At 43.3% G+C, this 22101-nt stretch overlaps 1 protein-coding gene across 1 annotated transcript in view; it reads left to right on the top strand.

Annotated features, from left to right (window-relative positions):
* LOC106607330 (protein tweety homolog 3) overlaps positions 1 to 22101 on the top strand; it is a 69184-nt gene that overhangs the window by 17586 nt on the left and 29497 nt on the right. Inside the window, exons 2-5 of the mRNA XM_045720545.2 lie at positions 4519 to 4688; positions 17204 to 17315; positions 17556 to 17776; positions 18883 to 18978. Of these exons, the coding sequence (XP_045576501.1) occupies positions 4519 to 4688; positions 17204 to 17315; positions 17556 to 17776; positions 18883 to 18978 (599 nt within the window). The remainder of the gene's footprint in view (positions 1 to 4518; positions 4689 to 17203; positions 17316 to 17555; positions 17777 to 18882; positions 18979 to 22101) is intronic.

Below are 22101 nucleotides of genomic sequence, written 5' to 3' on the forward strand. Positions count from 1 at the left end.
CCGTTCCTGAAATTTGAATCGCACCATAAAACAAGGACGATTTCCTTTTCTTGACAATGGGGAGTGAAAATGAAAGAAATCATGACTAAAAGGTAGAGAAGGACTTTTTAAATTGAAGAAGGTCGGTATTAGTCAGCATTGAATTCCCATCATCTTGGATCAGAAGCTGGGAAGATGAGAAGGGGTTGAAACAATGCCAACATCCTGTTCACAGGATGGTACGGCTCCTCTCCAGCCCCTTTGAACTTCACTTAGTCAGACAGTGACATTTCCTATTTTCCATTTATTTAGCCACTCACTGTATCAATTTTCCGTACTTGCATTTCAGCATATGTAGTATTTTAAAATGCTTGCACAGTGTATCCATGAAGTAGTGGTATAATATCACTAGGTAACACAGATGGCTTCCCAGGAGATGGAGCTCAGTGAGATACTGTAATTGAGTTCAGATATTGTTTCTCCAGGGTGGGGAAACCGTCTCAATAAAGCGCTTCAATGGAGAGGCCTCTATTCACCAAGAGCCCAGGGGCAGCCCATTAGGCTGATCTTACTGAAAAATGCATCTGTTTAGAGAACCAGAGTGCCGTTATTTTCCTGTTTAATATATCCGACTACTGGGGGAAGAAAAACTGTCTGGATCGAAATCTGTGTAATTACAATGACCTCCTAGCCTGTATTCCCCCACAGGAATCCAAATGTGAGCGAGAGGACTGTGTGAACTACATATGAAGTGCCTGCCCTCTCCCTGTGTGCTGCAGGCTGAAGTATGGGACTGGTGCTGGACCTACACTATTCAGCAATAGACCCGTTTCTCTAGCACAATACTTAACATGTCATCAGGCCGTGAGATGCATTTGATAATAGGTGTTATGCTGGTTCTGTTTGATCATATTTAGCCTAAGCTGGTTCCCTTAAGCTATTCAGTTTGTTAGTTCACCAGTTCACTCTGACACACCTTTTCATTACTCAAACAGCTCGCATTTTCACCTGCTCGCGCTCTCTTCTTCACCTCTTTCTCTCTCTTTTTCATTCTTTCTTTCTAGCCTAGTGGTTAGAGCGTTGGACTAGTAACCAAAAGGTTGCAAGATCGAATCCCCGAGCTGACAAGGTACGAATCTGTCGTTCTGCCCCTGAACAAGGAAGTTAACCCACTGTTCCTAGGCCGTCATTGGAAATAAGAATTTGTTCTTAACTGACTTGCCTAGTTAAATAAAGGTAAAATAAAAAATTCAATTCAAGGGGCTTCATTGGCATGGGAAACATATGTTAACATTGCCAAAGCAAGTGAAGTAGATAATATACAAAAGTGAAATAATTGTAATTGTTTAACAGTAAACATTTCTCACAGAAGTTCCAAAGGAATAAAGATATTACAAATGTCATACTATGTGTATATATACAGTGTTGTAACGATGGACAAATGGTTAAAGTACAAAAGGGAAAATAAATCTCTCTCTCGCTCTCTGAAACACACGCACGTTCACCCTCAGATTTCCAAGGTTCAGCAGATGGGTGCCTTTTCACATCAAAGCTCTATATCGTAAGATCTGATCCCAGACCATATGACATCTACCTCGCAGCCCAGCCAGGACTTTACGTCAGTATTGAACCCACTTTCGTATAATTTTGATCCACATTACCTGTGGGTGAATAAAGTGTCCTACTCCTACATAAATTGTCTTGCTGATTATGATTTTACACTCTAAGATGAGAAGGCTACACTGCCAATAGAGAAGACAAGCTCTTGCTATCCTTTCGACATTAGGCTAAAACAGGGGAACAGTCATATCTTAATTGATACTGGCCGTGCTCCCAGATTGGCTTGTTTTAGCTGCATTCCTGCTCAGTTGCAGCTTTCCGTTTCCCGTTCGCTTTTGCCTTTCTTTTAAACCAACTGGCACTTTCCACATAGACCCTTGTTCTCTTTTCCCTGTTCTGAGATGAGGCTTTGCCACTATAGCACACTCCAAATCATCTCTTGATGGTTGATTCCTGCTTTATAAATCTCATAACTAGCTCTGCTCGGTTGGTTACAATTATCAAATCTAACTTTATTTGTCACATGCTTCGTAAACAACAGTGAAATGCTTACATACAGGTCCTTGCCAACAACGCAGAGAAAGTAAAAAGAGACATTCTAGAAAAAACTTGGCTGTATACACTGGGTGAATGTGCAGGGGTACGATGTAATTGAGGTAGATATGTACATATACGTATGGGTAAAGTGACTAGGCAGCCGGATAGATAATAAACAGTAACCCGACACTCATTTAACACCATCAAAAAGAATTTGTTCATTTAAGCAGCAAGGCACAGGGGGATGTGGTATATGGACAATATACCACGGCTAATGGCTGTTCTTATGCTCGACACAACACGGAGTGCCTGCCAATCAGCTGTCAGCCAATCCGCATTCAGGGCTCAAACCACCCAGTTTATAAAAACGGATAGTTACCAGCTTCTGTGAATATCCTTTTTCATTTAAGGACTGTGAATTATTTGTTTTCTAAACAATCTTTACTTGACATACAGTTGGCAGTATAAAGTCTATTTTGTTTTTCCTGTGCAAGAATGAATGCCTTTTTGCCTGAGATGGGCTAGATAAGGAAATGCATCTAAAAACGCATTAAAGTCAAGAAGTCTTAATGGATTTACTTCGAGAGCCTTCATTTCCCTTTATCTACTGTTCCATTTTAGGGGAAATGCTTTTGTTTTTATGTTCGCTTTCCACTGTCCGCACGCATGACCAGAAGACTGGAGCCCGGCAGCGCCTAAAATTAGATCCTTATTTAGCATTTGCCCAAAGGAGCTGGGGCTGTCTTGCATTTTGGAAATTCTTATTTCAAAGGAGCTCAGAACGGCTGTTGTTGAGGGAACGTGCGGTAATACTGGGTAAATTCTCATTTTAAGGCGTTACAACAACAGGAAAAGGTGGAGAAGAACAATCTAAAAGACCATTTCCTATGCACATTTGTTCTTAACTTGATATCCATGAGGTAGTGAAGCCAAATAATTACCACTGCTATCTGGGCATTTTAATCATATACAGTATTGCAATGGGCAAATCACTGCAAATGTACATCTGACAGCAGTAAAGAGCAAGTGAGCGGTGCTAAGCCCAAACGACAGTGGCCTTCCACTCAGTCACCCCCAGGGCCCTGGTCACTCAAGACTTTGACTGTGTCACTCCACTCCAGACATTTCTCTTGTCCCTCTGGTGGAGAAGTACTTTGCCTCCTCACACGAACCCTGACTCTCTTTACCCCACTTCCTATAAAGTCACAAGCTCTCTGGTCTGGCCTGAGCCAACACAATGCTCTCTCCAGCACCCCGTACTGTATGCCCACACAGAGTAGGTGAGACATACTTTGCACACATTGCAAGGGAAAGATGGCAGCTTGTGAGCGTCAAAAGATTTCAGTCATTTTGAAGTGCTCACATGGAAACAGGAGTTCACTGGGTCCACAAAAATCAAGTTATTTGATATCAAGCCCAAATTTCATACAGGATATATCCATTACGATGAATCATAAGACTGAAGTTACTGTACAGCAGACAGATTGGGAGCATAATATGCTTTACAGTAACTTCTGTTTTTATGAATCATCATAATGGATATATCCTGTATGAAATTTGGGCTTGATTTGAAATCATTGTGGCCTTCCCCTATATTATAAGAACTGGCTTTAAGTGAAACATCAAAATGAGGCCAGGGAAACACACATTATTCATGTGTGATGATGTTCGGGACTAGGATTATATGGTTTCTGTGTTTCAGTAGGCTTTGTCAGAGTATGTGTCTTGTGGTGGTGATGTGCTTTTCGTGATGGGGAGTTTTAATGAGGCTTGAGGTTTTTCTCCTCTGCCTTCTACGTTATTCTCAAAGTTATGACGATAAGCGTTAATTAACTGTGATCTGGTGTAAATGAGCTATAACGAGCCAAAGGGCATAGCTAATAATCAGAGAGACCATCTCATTACCATGTGATTCCTCTGGGTGGTCAGAGTGTATATCTGCTTTAGTAGCTTCTCATTCCATGCAGACTGGATGCGCAAGGTAGCCTAGAGGTTAGAGAGTTGTGCCAGTAACCAAAAGGTTGCTGGTTGGAACCTTGAGCAAGGCAGTTAACCCCCAACAACAAATGCTCCCCGGGCTCTGATGATGTGGACGTCCCCCGCACCTCTCTGATTTAGAGGGGTTGGGTTAAATGCGGAAGACACATTTCGGTTGAATGCATTGTTGTGAAACTGACTAGGTATCCCCTTTCCCCCAATATCATTCCAACGGGCAACAGCTATGCAGTAATTTTTTTTTATATTTGTTTAAATTAGTTCAGGGACCACAAAATGGATCCTGGATGCTTGTCTCCTGTATCTCTACATTCTACATAGTCTCTCTGAAATCTTTCATAGATACAACAGCGGCTGTATGTGTGTAATAACCGCAAAGCTTTCCGTTGCTATTAGTCATTATGTGTGTGAGATGACGTCTCATCGTCCTCTTGTTCCCCCCCTCAGTCCATCCTGCTGCTGGGAGGCGTGGCTCTAGCCTGCCTGGCCCTGGACCTCCTCTTCCTGCTCTTCTACTCCTTCTGGCTGTGCTGCCGGCGGAAGAAGAGCGAGGAGCAGCCCAACGCCGACTGCTGCTGCACCGCCTGGTGTGTCATCATCGCCACGCTCGTCTGCAGGTGAGTCCCGGCGTGGAAAGACATAAGGCTCTGATCACTCAACAGACCATTGGTTTACTAACCAAAATACAGGCCTAGCTGTAATGTGGTGGGCCATCTCTAATTTCAACATGTAACGCATGGGACTGCAGACAACAATGCAAGGATTAGCAATGTTCGCCATCACCCCTTAACCTCCTCGGATTAGCCATGTTCACCATCACCCCTTAACCTCCTCGATTGGCCCTGTAGTACACAAACATAAGCGTATTTCATGCATGATGGAGCAGTTTGTGCTTTTTTAATCTCCTCCTTGATGCCTTTATCTAACACATTGCCAGTAGTCTTGCTCTGAGATGAGTGAGCACCACCCACAGTGTCATACGTGACTGGTTTTAAGACCACACGCATAGTCTGCTGGAGGGAATTTATTAAGGGTTTAACGGTACATGTATTCGTACTGAACCATTCGGTACAGGGACCCCGGTTCGGTCCATACTGTGAACCCGAATGAATACATAAAAGATATTTACTGTCCAAAATAAAAACACTAGACCTATGTCTCTTGAGTACATTTCAGGCTATTCCGTTAAAACAGCTAGAGCCCTTGCGCACGTTTTAATCATATCAAACTGTCCTTTTGTGAGGCGTATACGTTAATTATTTTTGTATGATGGTGAGTGGTGGGGTTGGTTAACCAGAATTGGAGGATCTTCATTCATCGTTTAAATCTCCAGTTTGGGAACATTTTGTTTTCCCAGTAGATTCCGGGACAGAGAGTTGTGGATAAATGCTTAACAGTGTGTCGTTCCGCTCAAGGAGAATAGCCTATGCAGCTGCCAACACCTCATGTTGACACACCAGAATACCGGAGCAAGACAGAAACGCTGAGAAATAACAACATCATCGTCTCCCCTCTGCGTTCAAACATTCTTTGGCAGCTGATTCTGACCTGGCCAAAGAAATTCCAAGAGCGATTGGTAGACAGTAAAAAATTAAAAACAGTCTTCGGTTTATAGCCGCGGACATGCGTCCATTCACGGTGGTTGAGAACGGGGGGTTTCAGCCCCTCGTAAAAGTGCTCGAGCAGCTATCATGGTGCGTTCATAACCAAGAGGGAAGGGTATATTTTATATATACTGGGAGAAATCCACTTGAACGGCCCTCCAGCTGGTAATTAATAGTGGGGAAACTATCCTATCATCCTGAGCACCCACTTCTCCCACATGGGGACCTCTAATATCACCTACTAAGGAAATGACCTTAAATGCAACAGCAAAACATTATTTATAAAAATCTATCGATTATTTTATTTTTTTACTTTGTAATTTGTTTACAGGCATGGTAGATTTAGTTTATGGTTGACATAGGTTGTTAGCCGTTAACCAATTGGCGTTTCTAAACGAATTCAAATCACATGAATGCATCCAGCTGGTATTTACGACTTCACAACAGGCAAAATCCCACCTCTCACATATCAGAGTGGAAACTTGAGAGGCCCAACATAACAATTCTGTCACAACATACAATGCCAGGAACATTGTGAATAGGATTTCATTTTCCCGCTGTACCGAAACCAAACTGAAACGTGACTCCAAAACCCCAATACGTACCGAACCGTGGGTTTGGGGAACCGTTAGACCCCTAGAATTTATGGATAGTTTGCTCTGAGGAGAGCAGAGCTGTGACCTGTCTCCTAACTCATAATGGACACAGGAGGTATTTGACACAAACACACTGTCTGATGCCGCTTTTATTGTTGTTTACACCTCTCCCCTTCTGAACTGAGGATACAAGAGCAGATCTTCATTTGACATTGGACTTCACAAACCATGGGTTGCATGTTGTAGTCTGGGGATGACAGACAGGACCCACACAATTCTTCTAAACTTTGACCCGTAAACTTCATCCCTTTGAGAAATAATTCTGTTTTTGTGTAGGCAAACAACTTCTCTGCAGTGGAAGGGATGTAGTGTTTAAATTTGTGTAGAGTGGAGCATCTGAAAGCTACTGCTGCTGGTTTAGTTTAACTACTGTTGTGAGATGGGGGTATTCTCCTTACTCCATTGGAGCTCTCAGTTGGAGGGTACTTGGGTGCCTGGTGTTAACCCCTTCCTCATCTGATGTTCGCAGTTTTTTTTTAAAACAATCTAGCAGCTGTAAAATCTGCTCAAACAGAGAATGAGAGGTGCACAGGGTTAAAAGGCTTGAAAGCACAAATCCCTCTAGGTACTTTCTGCAGTCTGCCTCAAATGAAATAACCCTCAGTCACTGCTACTTTTTTATCTCCAGGCTATTAGCTTTCCTTTCTTAGTCTAGGTTATCTAACTATTATACTATATATATATATATATATATATATATATATATATATATATATATATATATATATATACACAACGCTGCAATAAAAATCACACGTTTAGTCTAACTAGGCCTAATTAAGGAAAAGCCAGGTCTTTCTGGGATTCTCAATGAGTTTCTTGTGACTTCCTGGATTAACATAATATGTGGATGAATTATAGTGGGAGTGGTATTGATTTGTTTAAAGCTGATGAAGTGGTCGTTGTCTGACTGAGAGACGCTATTATGAAGACGAGGACATATTGACTCTATTTAGAGAGTAAGTTGATGCCACTGAATAAGTGGAACGAGGAAGTTGGAGAGGCATTGTTGTGCCATGTAATCCGTATGATTATGAACAGTGAAGAGTTACACAGGAAAAAAATGTTGTGGTCATGTGATGGGTCTCAGCTGTTATTTTTATTTATTTTATTGAACCTTTATTTAACTAGGGAAGTCAGCTGTTGAACAGCTCTAGACTGAACCACAACTTGTTTTAATGGCCATCCATATTTAGGCTTTAGTTTGCATCATTGGTATATGCAAGTTCCTGCGCTGCACTGCAGTCAAAATTGCCATAGAAACATGCCAGTTTTCAGCGTCTCTGTCTGAAACGTTGCTTCCTTACCAAACACCATGCCAACGTCCCTATGCTCTGGGATAGACATGATAGCCGTGAGCTTGTGAGGCCTCGTCTCTGCAGGTAGTCCTCAAGCAATGTACTGGAAAGTCATGAAAAAGTTAGGGAAACAAAGGATTTCCCACATTCAAACTGAAATCATGTGACAAATGAGCCCCCGCTAGTTTCCATGGCAACATTCTCTCAGAAGCCAACTCGGGACACAGAAGAAGACACAGAGGACTGGCTCAGAGCAGGCAGAGGGATACTCAAGGACTCTGGTGGTTTGGAGTTAGAACCCTTTGAATGACAATAAAATGGTGGTGTATTTCCAGGAATTAGGCTACCCCAAGGATTCTGCAAAAGTGTAAATCTTGCAAAGCTAATCACACTAGATGGCCTACTATACTGGTGTTGTTCCCATGTGAAGTGTTGGTCCCATGTTTCATGAGCTGAAATACAAGATCCCAGACATTTTCCATACGCACAAAAAGCTTATTTCTCTCAAATATTGTGCACAAATTTGTGTACATCCCTGGTAGTGAGCATTTCTCCTTTGTCATATCAAGAAGCTGATTAAACAGCATGATCATTACACAGGTGCACCTTGTGCTGGGGACAATAAAAGGCCACTCTAAAATGTGCCGTGTTGTCACACAGATGTCTCAAGTTTTGAGGGAGCACACAATTGGCATGCTGACTGCAGGAATGTCCAACGGAGCTGTTGCCAGATCATTTAATGTTAATTTCTCTACCATTAGCCACCTCCAACAAATATTTTATAGAATTTGTCAGTACCTTGCTGAGGAGTATTTGTCTGTAATAAAGCCATTTAGTGGGGGAAAACTCATTTTGATTGGCTGAGCATGGCTCCCATGGCTGCGCCCCTGCCCAGTCATGTGAAATCTATAGATTATTTATTTATTTCAATTGACTGATTTCCTTCTATGAACTGTAACTCGGTAAAATCTTTGACATGTTGCGTTTTATATTTTTGTACAGTATACTTCAATGGGATGGCAAAGTATCACATTGGGGTAAATGCTAAGGACAATATGCCCTTTCACTATCAAAGAGTAGCTCTGTGTCTAGTACAGTGGGAAACCAGACCAAACTGTTGTCTGTTTCTGAGTCCTTCCTTCCAGAGTCCCTCCCAACCAATGATTTACACGGCTGTCTGGGAGAACGACAGGCGAGTCCACCCGCAGTCACACAGACAAGCTTTGGAATCCCTGGGTCTCACAAAGGGACATGTTCTGAGTGGCAGTGACGGATAAGTGAATGAACAGTGCTGTCTGTCAAAATAATGGACCTAGAATTCCTAGAGAAACCTTCCTTTTCGATTATGCAGCCCCTTTGTGAGTGATCTCTTAAGACAAAGCTATTGGCCAGAATGGCCACTCTGTAGTGTCTGAGGTCTGGGGCGCACAGCCCAGTATTTATGACTGATGAAGGGTTTTTCGTCTTCTCACCTCAGTCTCCCTCCATCCGTCTGTGGGATAGGCACTTCCCAGCCTTCTGTTTCAAGGCGCTGTGACCCAGATGGAGGATGGTACCTCTCCCTGAACTGTAATTGCATCTCTGGCTGAATCTGAATGATGGATATCTGTCCTCCCTGAACCCCCAGTGAGTAATGACCGTCTGCACCTGCTGCTGCCTTAACAGGGAGCTTCTGGAGTCTCTCTGCCCGCCTCTCTGGCCCTGGCCCTCCTGTGAGAACAAATCCATCCACATGATGCAAGTCTCTGCAAGCCCAGGCAGCTGAAAATATTTCTTCCCGGCTGTGGGAGTCTTATCGACTCCCGTCTATGCTTGTAGGGAGAAGAGATTCATCGAAAACTCACTTCGCCCTGCCCTCCTTTCAAAGGCTGAGAGGGTCTCACCCCATTGGGAAGGACCACAACCCATAATAAGCAGCGGAGGTATCATGAATTGACCAAGACTACTCTCTGTGCTTAATGCTATTGTATAATTCATGTGGTCTGCGCTAGGGATGGGCCCAATTTAATCGATCGAACGTTAGTTTTCGATTATTTGTGAGTGTACATTTTTTGCTGCAAAAATGTATAGGCCTATTTTAACATTGAAAAGGCTTTGTCTGAATGAACTAAAATGATCCATGATGAGACATTCACACATTTCACGCGTGTAAATCGGTAGCCGATGTGAACAAAACCTTTAAACAGGTCAACGTTCACAAAGCCGCTGGGCCAGACGGATTACCAGGATGTGTACTCAAAGCATGCCCGGACCAACTGTCAAGTGTCACTGACATTTTCAACGTCTCCCTGACCGAGTCTGTAATACCTAAATATTTCAAGCAGACCACCGTAGTCCCTGTGCCCAAGAAAGCAAAGGTAACCTGCCTAAATGATTACTGCCCTGTGGCACTCACTTTCGGTAGCCATGAAGTGCGTTGAAAGGCTGGTCATGGCTCACATCAACACCATCATCTCGGAAACCCTAGACCCACTCCAATTTGCATACCACCCCAACAGATCCACAGATGACGCAATCTCAATCGCACTCCACACTGCCCTTTCTCACCTGGACAAAAGGAACACCTATGTGAGAATGCTGTTCATTGACTTCAGCTCAGCGTTCAACACCATAGTACCCACGAAGCTCATCACTAAGCTAAGGACGGCAGGTAGCCTAGTGGTTAGAGCGTTGGACTAGTAAACGAAAGGTTGCAAGATCGAATCCCGAGCTGACATGGTAAACATTTGTCGTTCTGCCCCTGAACAAGGCAGTTAAACCACTGTTCCTAGGCCGTCATTGAAAATAAGAATTTGTTCTTGCGTGGCCAAACACAACTCCAAAATCTTCATTAAGTTTGCTGACGAAACAACAGTAGTAGTAGGCCTGATCACCGACAACGATGAGACGGCCTATAGGGAGGTCAGAGAACTGGCAGTGTGGTGGCCCCCATTAATATCGACGGGTCGAGAGTTTCCACATCACCAACAAACTATCATGGTCCAAACATACCAAGACAGTCGTGAAGAGGGCACGACAAAACCTTTACCCTCTCAGGAGACTGAAAAGATTTGGCATGGGTCCCCAGATCCTCAAAATGTTCTACAGCTGCACCATCGAGAGCTTCCTGACCGGTTGCATCACCACCTGGTATAGCAACTGCTTATCATCTGACCGTAAGGCGCTACAGAGAGTAGTGCGAACGGCCCAGTACATCAGTGGGGCCAAGCTTCCTGCCATCCAGGACCTATATAATAGGTGGTGTCAAAGGAAAGCCCATAAAATGTTCAGGTACTCCAGTCAAGTTAGACTGTTTTCTCTGCTACTGCACGGCAAGCGTACTAGAGCGCTTGGAATTAGCAATTAGACTGCTGAACAATTAATCATATCGCCCCCAGACAATTTACATTGCCCCCCCCCCCCCCCCCGGACACTGCTGCTACTCGCTGTTTGTTATCTATGGATAGTCACTTCGCCCCCACCTACATGTACAGATTACCTCAACTAGCCTGTACCCCTGCACACTGACTCGGTACCTGTGCCCCCCTGTACATAGCCTCGTTATTCTTATTTTATTACTTTTTATTTTAGTCTACTTGGTAAATCTTTTCTTCATGAACTGCACTGTTGGTTAAGGGCTTGTAAGTAAGCATTTCACGGTAAAGTCTACACTTGTTGTATTCGGCGCATGTGACAAATAAAGTTTGATTTATTGTGAGCCAATCAAAGCGGCACTACAGTCAGAGGCTCCATACTGTATGTAGCCTAGCAGGTGAAGTGGGGATATTTCTAATCCATGCATAAAGGAATAGAAATGACGGAAGGAAGTTACCTTAATGAGAAGGTAACAGGCTGTTGTTTAATCTGAAGCCCTACGAAGCTCGCCGTCACGTATACAGTTAATGTTCCGTTGTAGGGCATTACATAGGAGAAGCGTGAGAGATTAGTACTCTGCCAATGACTGTACCTGTTATAGCAGCACGTGTCCCGCGTTGGACTGTATCCGTAATCGGTAGATGGTTCTGATGCAAAGGTTGTCGTGTGCATGGCGGAGCAGTGCCAAAGAAAGTGTTCAATCAAATAGTTTGATGCCACCACCACCCCTTTAAATGAAAAGCCAACAGCGGGTCGGGAGTTAACTCTCAAGGTGGGTATACGTTTTAAGCTTAGACCCAGAGTTCCACTGTGGGCTAGGAGGAGTTGTACTTGTAGACAAGGAAAGGGAGCGTGGTCCCACACACACTGACCCCTGCTACAGCAGCAAGCAGAGTTTTACAAAAGTTTCACAAAAAAACAGATGTATTTCGACTATCTGGATAGTCGATTAAAAAAAATTATATGTATTTGAAATGCCCATCCCTAGTCTGTGTACATGGAAGCCTTTTTGGAAGGGGAGAAAACAAATCCAGTCTGCCATTAATGATAGAAACAGTAACCAAAATAGTGGGTGGTTTTGTAACAGAGACCTGCTGTGGAGCCAAAGTGAATCTTAACTGTCATGCACTTTGTGTTGTGTGTTTAATAATCTGCCAAGAAAGATTTGGGAGGATGAGGAAACAGCTCCTTCAGCTGTAATTTTAGAAAACATTTGTGTTGTGGGTTCAGCCCCCAGGCCACCCAAACAAGTAAACACTTTAGTCTGTTTCCTCTATTTGTTTAGTACTTCTCAGATCATGGCATCATTGTCTACGCAGAGGCCCAGCCAGGAGTCTCAAGGCGCTGAAATGGAAGTCATTCTGCTCATCTAGGGACGGACAGATGGACACACAGACAGCAAACTGTGGACAGTCACTGTCTGTAGCTCGTACATAGATGATCAAAGCGGAAATAGAAAAGCAGCCACAAACGCAGAGCAAAATGGCCTCATGGCAAGTGACAGAGGAAGGAAGGACAGACACATTAAAAAGGGCCGATATCTTCTCCTCGTGATCTTAGTCAGTGTTTTCCTGTTCGCCTGTTGACCACATGGAAAAGGAGGCCTTGGCTCTTCATGGATCCACCCAAATAAATGCAATAAGTCAGTTTTCTGTATTGCGCTGTGTTCAAGGACTCCTTTTAAGAATCCAACCATCTGCTTTGTGCCGTTTATGTTCAGCATTGTGGAGGTGTGAAAACACAGCCTTAAAAAAAATTCCACTATAAATCTGCCTGGAAACCAAGCCTATTCTCTCATGTATAGATGAGAGGCCATCATTGTAAGTAAGAATTTGTTCTTAACTGACTTGCCTAGTTAAATAAAGGTTAAATAAATAAAAAAATTAATTCCAAAAAATATATATATATAAAATAATACTATTTAAGTAATCCTCTGGGGTTTGACTGTTAGGCCAGATACTTGTATAAGAATGCAGTCTCAGAGGAGTCGTGAGAAAGGGAAGAACAACATGAGAGCAGAGCGAAGAACTCCCACGCATGCAGAAAACTGAGAAATGTCTTACAAATGGAGGACGCCCAGAGAGAGACACATTTAAAAACTTCCATATCCCCAATAAAGAGTTAATTTATATGGGAGAGCTTGTGAAATCCAAGCATGAGCTTCTTTGCTGACTCAGTTGTGGAATCTTTCTGTTTTTGTCACATCCATTTTAACACTGGCCTTCGCTGAATCCTGTTTTCACTCCCCCTGAGTTGGATCAGTTCAGAGCCATCTTGTTGGATTCAGCTGAAATCACTGCAGAGCGGCTCACAAAAGCATGGAGACTTGATGAGCATGTGGGCTGCATGACAATTACTCTCTCCCTGTGTGTCGTCGTGTGTGTGTGTGTGTGTGTGTGCGGGCAAAGTGGGATTAGAGCAGTGAGTAAAAATGCCGCATGCGGTATATCAATTCAGTTTAATGCCACGTGAATGACAGGCAGTGTAAGTTTATGGTCCAACTGTCATGAAACTTGAGAGAATCCTTTTACTGAAGTCTTTCACAAAGCTCATGATTTGAGGGAGTCCTCACAGTCACATGCCCATCCTCTGTCACTCTGTTACATTTTGGCTGCGTAACTTGAAGTTGTCGAGATCTACGGAGTTGTTGCTGCTTGCCTAATTAAAGATGATGGAAATCCCAGGCGATAGCCTAGGAAGCAGAACTGCCTTTCATGTAAATCCGTTTTTAGGCTTGACATTGAGTGTGCGATAACATCTCTCTGGTTTGTCTTCAGCCTGCTGTAAACGCACTGTGCTGGTCGATGACGGGGAGATGGATCTCCGATATGTCATTTCTGGCGTTTTTTGTCTTTTTGAACACCTTAACATAAAGCACTTAAAAAGTCATGTCTGGCTGCTTTGGCAGTCCTGAATCACTGATGGCACAGTAAGAGAAACAACAACGCTCTGTACATTTCTGTGAAACGGCACGGGGGTGTAATATGAACGACACAAACCTGTTGTGTCTCGAAGAACCATTACAAACTCAAACTGTCAGGGCGGTCGAAGAGAACACTAAACCAACAACCTAGTGGGGTTGCTGTGTATTTCATCTCTGGCTGTTTTTCCTGTTCTAAGTTTCCACCACAGTTTACCAGTCCCCAGAGGGAGATGTGCTTTGTTTGCCCTGAACACAAACCCATAGCTCCGGCTCACCTTTCCATCCTTCAGAGTATGAGAGGAAGAGATTACCCTAGCTAGCAGCAGTTCAGGAAATGGCCAATCCCATCCACTCATTGGATGCAGGGTGAAGAGCAGTGCACTGGCTCCCATTTTAACAGGAGGTGTTTCCCTTGTCAACATGCCATTTGATTTAATCCCCTCTGACGTCAGATGCTCTTGTGTAAAGAGGACTGGGGAGAGGGACTGGGGATGTTATGTCACAGGCATGAAGAGTTAAGCCTATACAGACCTGCTTTTAAAAATGGAAAGATCTGAGCTTCAAATTCACTGCTTGGTTTTATGGGGGGTGATTGAACATTTTGATATTATGTATCTTATTGGTAGGGTGGTTCGTTGAAGTCTGTTGTTTTTTTTCACACAATGTCTAGACAGCGTAGGAGGGCTAGATCAGCTTAGTCTTCACAATATACACTGATTATACCAAACATTAAGAACACCTGCACTTTCCATGACTTAGACTATCCAGGTGAAAGCTATGATCCCTTATTGATGTCACTTGTTAAATCTGCTTCAGTCAGTGTAGACGAAGGGGAGAAGACCAGTTAAAGAAGGATTTTTAAGCCTTGAGACATTTTGAGACGTGGATTGTGTATGTCTGCCATTGAAGGTGAATGATATAAGTGCCTTTTGAAGGGGGTATGGTAGTAGGTGCCAGGCGCATCTGTTTGTGTAAAGAACTGCAACGGTGCTGGGTGTTTCACGCTCAACAGTTTCCCGTGTGTATCAAGAATGGTCCACCGCCCAAAGGACATCCAGCCAACTTGACATAACTGTGGGAAGCATTTGAGTCAACGTGGGCCAGCATCCCTGTGGAACGCTTTCAATACCTTGTCTATAGAGTTTATGCAGGGGGTGATTGAATGTCTTTCTCCAGGTTTGTTCTGAAGTAGTTTACCTTGTCTTATGTCTATAATGATTGACTCTGCTTCTTTCTCCCGTCCCTGAGGTTATTGTCGTATTGTACAGCTTTAACTTTGCTCAAAAGTGGTTGCCATGGCAATGTCATAAGTCATTGATGGTGCGTTTTTTTAATGTGATATCCTTGTTGCTGTGGCTGAATCGTAGAATTCAGTTTGACTCTGTGTTTAGAGATATTCTCCTCATCTGTCCTTGAAGATTCTCTACTTCAACTGAGACATTATGTTGAGGAAGCCTAGTGTCTGTTGATGTAGCCTAGTTATTGCTGCAACCTTAAATGCATGACACTCTAACTTCTCTTTTTGAAATGTTTGAGGTTTTGGTTACTGCTACTGCAATGGCCTGGTCTTGGCTCCATCGGTGCTGAACAAGCTAGATGTTTATCAATGCCGGAGGGGGCGCATTTTTTTGGGCCTTTACCCCAGACCCACACCCTATACAGATCATCCTGGCAGATTTACTGCCTTGCAGGAATGATGGGAACTCTGCTACGGCTGCAGAAAACCATGTAACCATAGCCTTAGGAAGATTACATCTGTCTGAGAACATCAACTTAACGTAACTGCTTTAAACATACTGTTTATAATGGCAGTGAAGCTTTGAAATCCTGCGATACAATGTTAAAATCCAGTCTGTTTGACCAGAACGTCTATTTTGATACACTGCCCTCAGACCTTCCATCTTGCTTGTACAGTCCCTCCAACTGCCTTATAACGATGTCATCATGATATCGGCCTATTTGCTTTAGTTTATAGCGCTGAAGGACACTCTGTATGGAGCCTGTCCTCCATCTGATGTCACGCGTGTGAATTGTAAATGGACTGTCCTTCAACAAGCTGCTGTACACATGGAATGCTCCTCCAGTTTGCATGTGTTCAGCTGAGAGTGGCCATATGGTCAATAGGCTATTGTTTGGGCTGGATGGCTGGCTGTCTGGCTCGGCAGTCTCTCAGTCAGCAGGGAGGCAGTGATTGTGACGCCTATTGAACTGTTCAGGGAGGGAGGGAATTCATGGGAGGGAATTAGAGAATATTGATTATTTTAATTATGTTAATATTGTAAATCTCCAAAAAGTAAGCTTTGGCAATATGTACATTTTTATTTCATGCCGATAAAGCAAATTGAATTGAGAGAGAGAGCTATATATAGTGACACCTGGTGGTGAGGTATTTGTTTCCCAAAGGGGAAAGCGGATAAAAGTAGTGACAACTCCTCCTTAGACAAGGCTACCCCCTGATATCATTCTCGTTGTTGATTCAATTGATTACCCCCCCCACATGTATTGAGCAACAGTCCCACTCTCACCAGGTCTTCAGTTCCTACTGAGTTTCCTGGGTTTCACTGTTGAACAAAATTCTATTGCATTCTAATCTAAAGGACAACACAGACTTCTAAAGACCTACTAGTAGTAGTTTTTAATAGGTAGCTAATATTTGGAGTGTTTATGTAAGTAATTGGATGGTACTTGTATCAGAAATTCAGCGTTGCATATTGCCACTTGTTTATAGGTTAGCTCATTGGTTCCCATGCCTGTCTAGTGCAGTGGTTCCCAACCTTTTTTGGCTACTGTACCACCATCTGAATTTTGCTCTGCCCAGAGTACCCCTGAAGTGCCCCCTCCATGTGCATTTTATCAGTAGACCTATGGTCTCACAAGTCGTCTTAATTACCCCCTGTGGATAGGCCAAGTACCCCCAGGGCTCCTGGTACTCCTGGTTGGGAACCACTGGTCTAGTGCTAGCTGGCAGGCAGGTCTTTGTGATTGCCAGGACGGCTCCCCCTATAATCTCCGGCCTCCATGAATGGGCAAGGGTTGATCTCCTGTGTCAGTGCAGCCTTTGTCAGCTCTATGGTGGGGCTCTGGGCATTGCTGACCCGTTCCTCTTGGTTGCTATGGACTCTGTATAGAGAGGCTTTCTGCTGGAGCTCAATGCTGCCTGTTCAGTGGCATCTATCCCTGGCAGGGGTTGATGCAGGGTTCACATGCCTACCCCCTTGGTCTGTCTGTCTGCCGTGCTATGCCGACCCCTCTTCCTCCTCCTAACCGCTTCCTCTCCTCCCCTTTGTCTCCCTTCAGCGCCGGCATTGCTGTTGGTTTCTATGGGAACGGCGAGACCTGTGACGGCGTGAACAGGCTGACGTACTCCCTGCGCCACGCCAACCGCACGGTGGCAGGAGTGCAGAAACTGGTAATACTCAGAACTCCCATTGAAACAATGACACCGCAGCAACAGCTCTACTGTCACAGCCATAACATGGGCTGGGCCCACCATTCACAGTTATCATACTGTTGATCACTGTAAGGAGCAACGATTCCCCTGCTAACCCCACATAGATACAATATAATAAACACTATTGATTTTGTCTATCCCCATAAGGAGTGGGGTTGTTTGTGACCTTGGGTGTCCCTCCCTGTGCCCACTACCTAGGTGTCAGACAGCACGGGCTCCCTGAAGCAGACGGTGGATGGCAGTCTGGGGCAGCTGGAGGGCCAGTACGCCAAGCACACAGACTATCTGTCTATCATCCAGAAGGTGCAGGGCCAGCTGGATGAGCTGGTGAGGCAGATGGTGGAGATCCCCTTCTGGGGAAACAGAGACATCTCCCTGGAGGAGCTGGCCGCCAACATCGAGCTCTACGACTGGTACAGGTGAGAGATGGACAGACTCGGGAGACTCAATACATGACATCTCGGGACATACAATTTCTATTGTTCACCAAAACCATCACCAGAACTGAGGCTTGTTTGTTTTAGGACATCGTTTGGCTTTTGTAGGTGAATGTAGTTGGAGTTTGTTTTCCTGTCTTGTTGTATGTTACATTGCTTGTATTTCAAGTTGGGGATGAGGGAGTTTTTATCATTAGCTACTTTTGCTGCTGCCTCATTTACATACAGGAGCTCACAACAACATGGGTTTAATGGAGTGTGAACAGAACTACACAGCTTCCACTCAGAGAGGAATCCTGCACTATAGGATTAGCAGTTTACGCGAACAGTACGTCATTCCTCGTAGATTTATGTTTATGCTGGTGTCGTGCTGCATAATTCTACCGCTAGGCCGTTTAGAGAGAGAGAATCACCTCAGTTGATACTCAGAAAAGCCTAATATGAACCAGATCAGCCCTCTGATTTTTCTGGGAAAACCCTTCAAAATGAACCGTTTAGTGGGAGGAGACCCTGGCTGAAACCCACAACACCGTCCTCCCTCCTGTAACTGGTGTTAACGACCCTGCAGTGTAAGATTAGTTTATATATCCTCAGCACATTTCACAGTTGGGTAGTTCATCTCTCTCCTGGTGAGACCGTCCAGCCGGCCAGTCAGTGATGTTCAGTTGGATCTGTATGAATGTGAAAGTAGTTCAAACGGAGACGACTGCAGTCAACAGTGGAAAGGCCTTTTCCAGTGAAGTCTGATTCAGCAGCCGACCCTCCCTGCTACTTCCTCTCGACATCTCAAACACTTTCTCCCTCAGCATCTCTCAGGGGAAGCGGACCTCAAATCACATCATCTTTTTGTTTTTTTGTTTTATGTATGTTTGAAGCAATCCCCATGTTTTTGTATCCTTTTCATTTCTTTAGCCGTACCGATGTAATTTGTACAGTGGTCATAGATAACTTGTCATTTTTTCTTGCTGTACTGTGCTGCGTTTATCAGCAGGTGTTGGGGTTTCTTCAGTCAGTCGGTCTATAGTTCTGTTGTGTTTGTGGTTAGGTGTTGGTTCCGTGACTGTTGTTATTGTTGTTTTCCACCTCAGGTGGCTGGGCTACTTAGGCCTGCTGCTTTTCAACATCCTCATCTGCCTGCTGGTGCTGTTTGGCCTCATTCGCAACTCCAAGGGAACACTTATTGGGTGAGTCTCACCATGTGAGGGAGTGAACCGAAAAGAACTGTGGGGAGGGGGACCATATTCTGCTAGGCCATATATTTATAGCAATTGTCATGCTATTGAATTATTTAAACAAAATGAAAGCCTCCAACGTGTCAGAAGTTTTATCTCATGTATCACTTTGTACGCCCGTTGCAAATTACTTTTGACTGTACGCTGAATAACCTTGTCATTGCGATTATGTGAGACGAGTTCACGCTTCATAAAGTGTCAGCCAGTCACAGTCCATTTGGCATGTGCATTAAAACTAATCTCTCAGAAAATTCCTCCGTCTCAACTCTTGACAACTCTGTAGGAAAGTATGTAAGATCCTTTTTAAAAGGCATCAAGGACACAAGCTCAGCACTGCCTGTCCTCTTCTGTCCCTCCCCTTCTATTTCATTTAATGATCTGTGTCTGTGGATACAGCGGGGTCAGTTTGGGTGGCTCATTGTCATGTGAGTCAGTTCCAGAGCATTGGGCTTCATGGTTCCCCCAGGTCCTCCTCTCCTATCCCTCCTACGTCCTTTCATCTCACCCATCCTCAGTGAATCAGACCCAGGTCATCCTCAAGCCCTGCCCAGAGACCAATGAAGGGGTACTTCCTCTAACATAATTAACCCTAACTCTCCTTGAGGGAAACATTATCCCAAGTCCCTGTGGGTGTTTAGGGTTGAAATCAAGGTTTCCTTTTTTATAGCTCATCATTAAACCCTCCAGCATTTTATTTAGATCAGTCAAAATGTGTAATAGCCATCGTTTGGGGTTAAGGCTAAGCAACTCCCAGTCCCAGGCAATGTTCCCTCAATTTTTTTGCGGCATTGAGAACATTTCTGTCTCCTTGGAGCAAACTTGAATGTTATGAAAATTCTGTGCAACTTCCAGTGCGTTTTTACTGTGTGAACTGAGGCTGTACCCAGTATTTTGGTTAGTTTTAACAGTGGCCAAGTGGGCTACTTGTGGCCTACTTGTGGCCTACTTGTGGGCTACTTGTGGCCTGCTTGTGGCCTACTTGTGGGCTGCTTGTGGCCTACTTGTGGGCTGCTTGTGGCCTACTTGTGGGCTGCTTGTGGCCTACTGTGGCTATTTGATCATAATGTCGGCTTACCATAAAAAAACTATGGAGAAAATGCATCCCATAACATTTTAGCATGGAATAACTATGAAATAAGTCTTCCATGATACAGGCCTACATTCCATGAGACTTTTGAAAACATGCAGGGCTTGACATTAACCTGTTTTAGCTACTTGTCCTTCAGACAAGGAGGTGACTGGAACTGTTGTTGTATTGTGTTTGATGCAAAAGGCCACTTTACAAAATAAAATACATTATTATTCCCATAACATTATTATTATTATTATTTCACAGGATCAGACAAAAATGTATGCTACCCTCTGCATATTGTCTACTTAGTTTATTCAAGCCTGTCTTAAAATACAACATTGCCCCTTGAAGCCATAAAAAAAAAGATATTTACCTGACTCGCTTTTCAAAGAGTGCTAGAAATGTGCACATTTTGTGAAGGCTTGGAATTGCCAAGGACCTCACAATACAATGTTTTCATGGTTAGGTGCCAATATATCTATTGCGATTCTCACGATTCTATATGTATTAGTGATTCGATACTGTCATTTTATTGCGTTCTGAACATATTGCTCACAAGACAGAGCCATGAGAAAATGAGTTTGGAACAGTCATGGAAATAAAAGTGCATAAAACAAAATGGGCTCCCTATTTAGAAAGAAGATGGAGAACAAGCTATGAAGGACAAATAGTGGCGTTGTGGTGCAGGTACAGCCAACTAGCGCAAAAATAATATTGCGATATTGTCAAGACGATACGAAATATCATAAAAATGATATCCGAATATGTAACCATCTATTTTTAATTTTTTCCCATCAATAGTTTTGTGATCTTGTAGGAAGCAATCACTCCTCCATTGCTTACCAGAAATGTGCTACAGTATAATTTGGCTAATAACGCACTAACTAGCAAAGAATAGGCCTATGAACAAATGTGCTAGAGCTATCCCCGAAAAAAAATTTAAAAATATATATATATATAAACTTTGTCCCAAGAGTCGTCTGTTCTTTCGACCAATCTATTGGTCAGAATTTTTAAACGTGTATTTTTCATACATAGACACATCCTATGTGTTTTAATCAAATCAACGATATGCACTGAGCTTGTCTGATGCTTAAAGCACACTGTTTGATTAAATAATTAAGACACAAATGACTAGAGGGAGTCCGACCGCAATTGATTTGATTGTGCCAGACGGGCTCAGACTTGTTGCTGTTGTGTTTCTAATTATTTATTTTTTTAAATGACAGCGAATGACTGTGTGACTAGCACCCGTTGTCTCTCTTCTCCCTGCTGCAGCGACCACCACATAACATCAACAGAGTTTATCCATCTGTCCATGTTGTTGAAGATGCAACATAATTACAACCATTTCTGACTGAAAAGTTCTGTTACCTAAATCCCTCATTTGTTTAGGAAAAACATTCCCTATTCCCTTGACCCTTGCTCTTAACGTGACACATGTATGCATCGCATGCACGTGACCAATAGGGCCTGATCTATAGCTTATCATAATTACATCAATGAATTAGTTAAAACAAACTCTGAACACCGTAACACGTGACAGCAAAAGGGATGCAGAGGACGTGACAAATAAACTTGAAACAGGAATGTTTACTGGTTGCTCAGGAGGTAAAGAGGAAGTCAGATGTGTGGAATAAATTTGACTAGTTGTGGAAAATACTAGAGATCAAGAAAAAGAAGGTAAGGAGCAAGCACTGAGTGCTTTATTTTATTTTTTAACTAAAATGCTTGATTGCATTTCAAATAATTAATGACTCGTATGCTGTGCGATGACATGAACAGCTGAATGATTGATTGATACAGTACTGTAGCCTATTTAACTATTGAAATATAGGCTACGGTATTAAGACTAAACAGGAGGTGCTCTTAGGCCTACAGCTCCATGGTGGTTATACAAGACTGCTATACTAAGCCTACTAATGACAATGACATTACTTATTATAATTATGATCATAATAGTAATAATAACAAGGAGATCAAGAAAAAGGAGGGTTGTTATT

The sequence above is a fragment of the Salmo salar genome, chromosome 06, assembly GCF_965601325.2.
Source record: "Salmo salar chromosome 06, fSalSal1, whole genome shotgun sequence".
Lineage (NCBI taxonomy): Eukaryota > Metazoa > Chordata > Actinopteri > Salmoniformes > Salmonidae > Salmo > Salmo salar.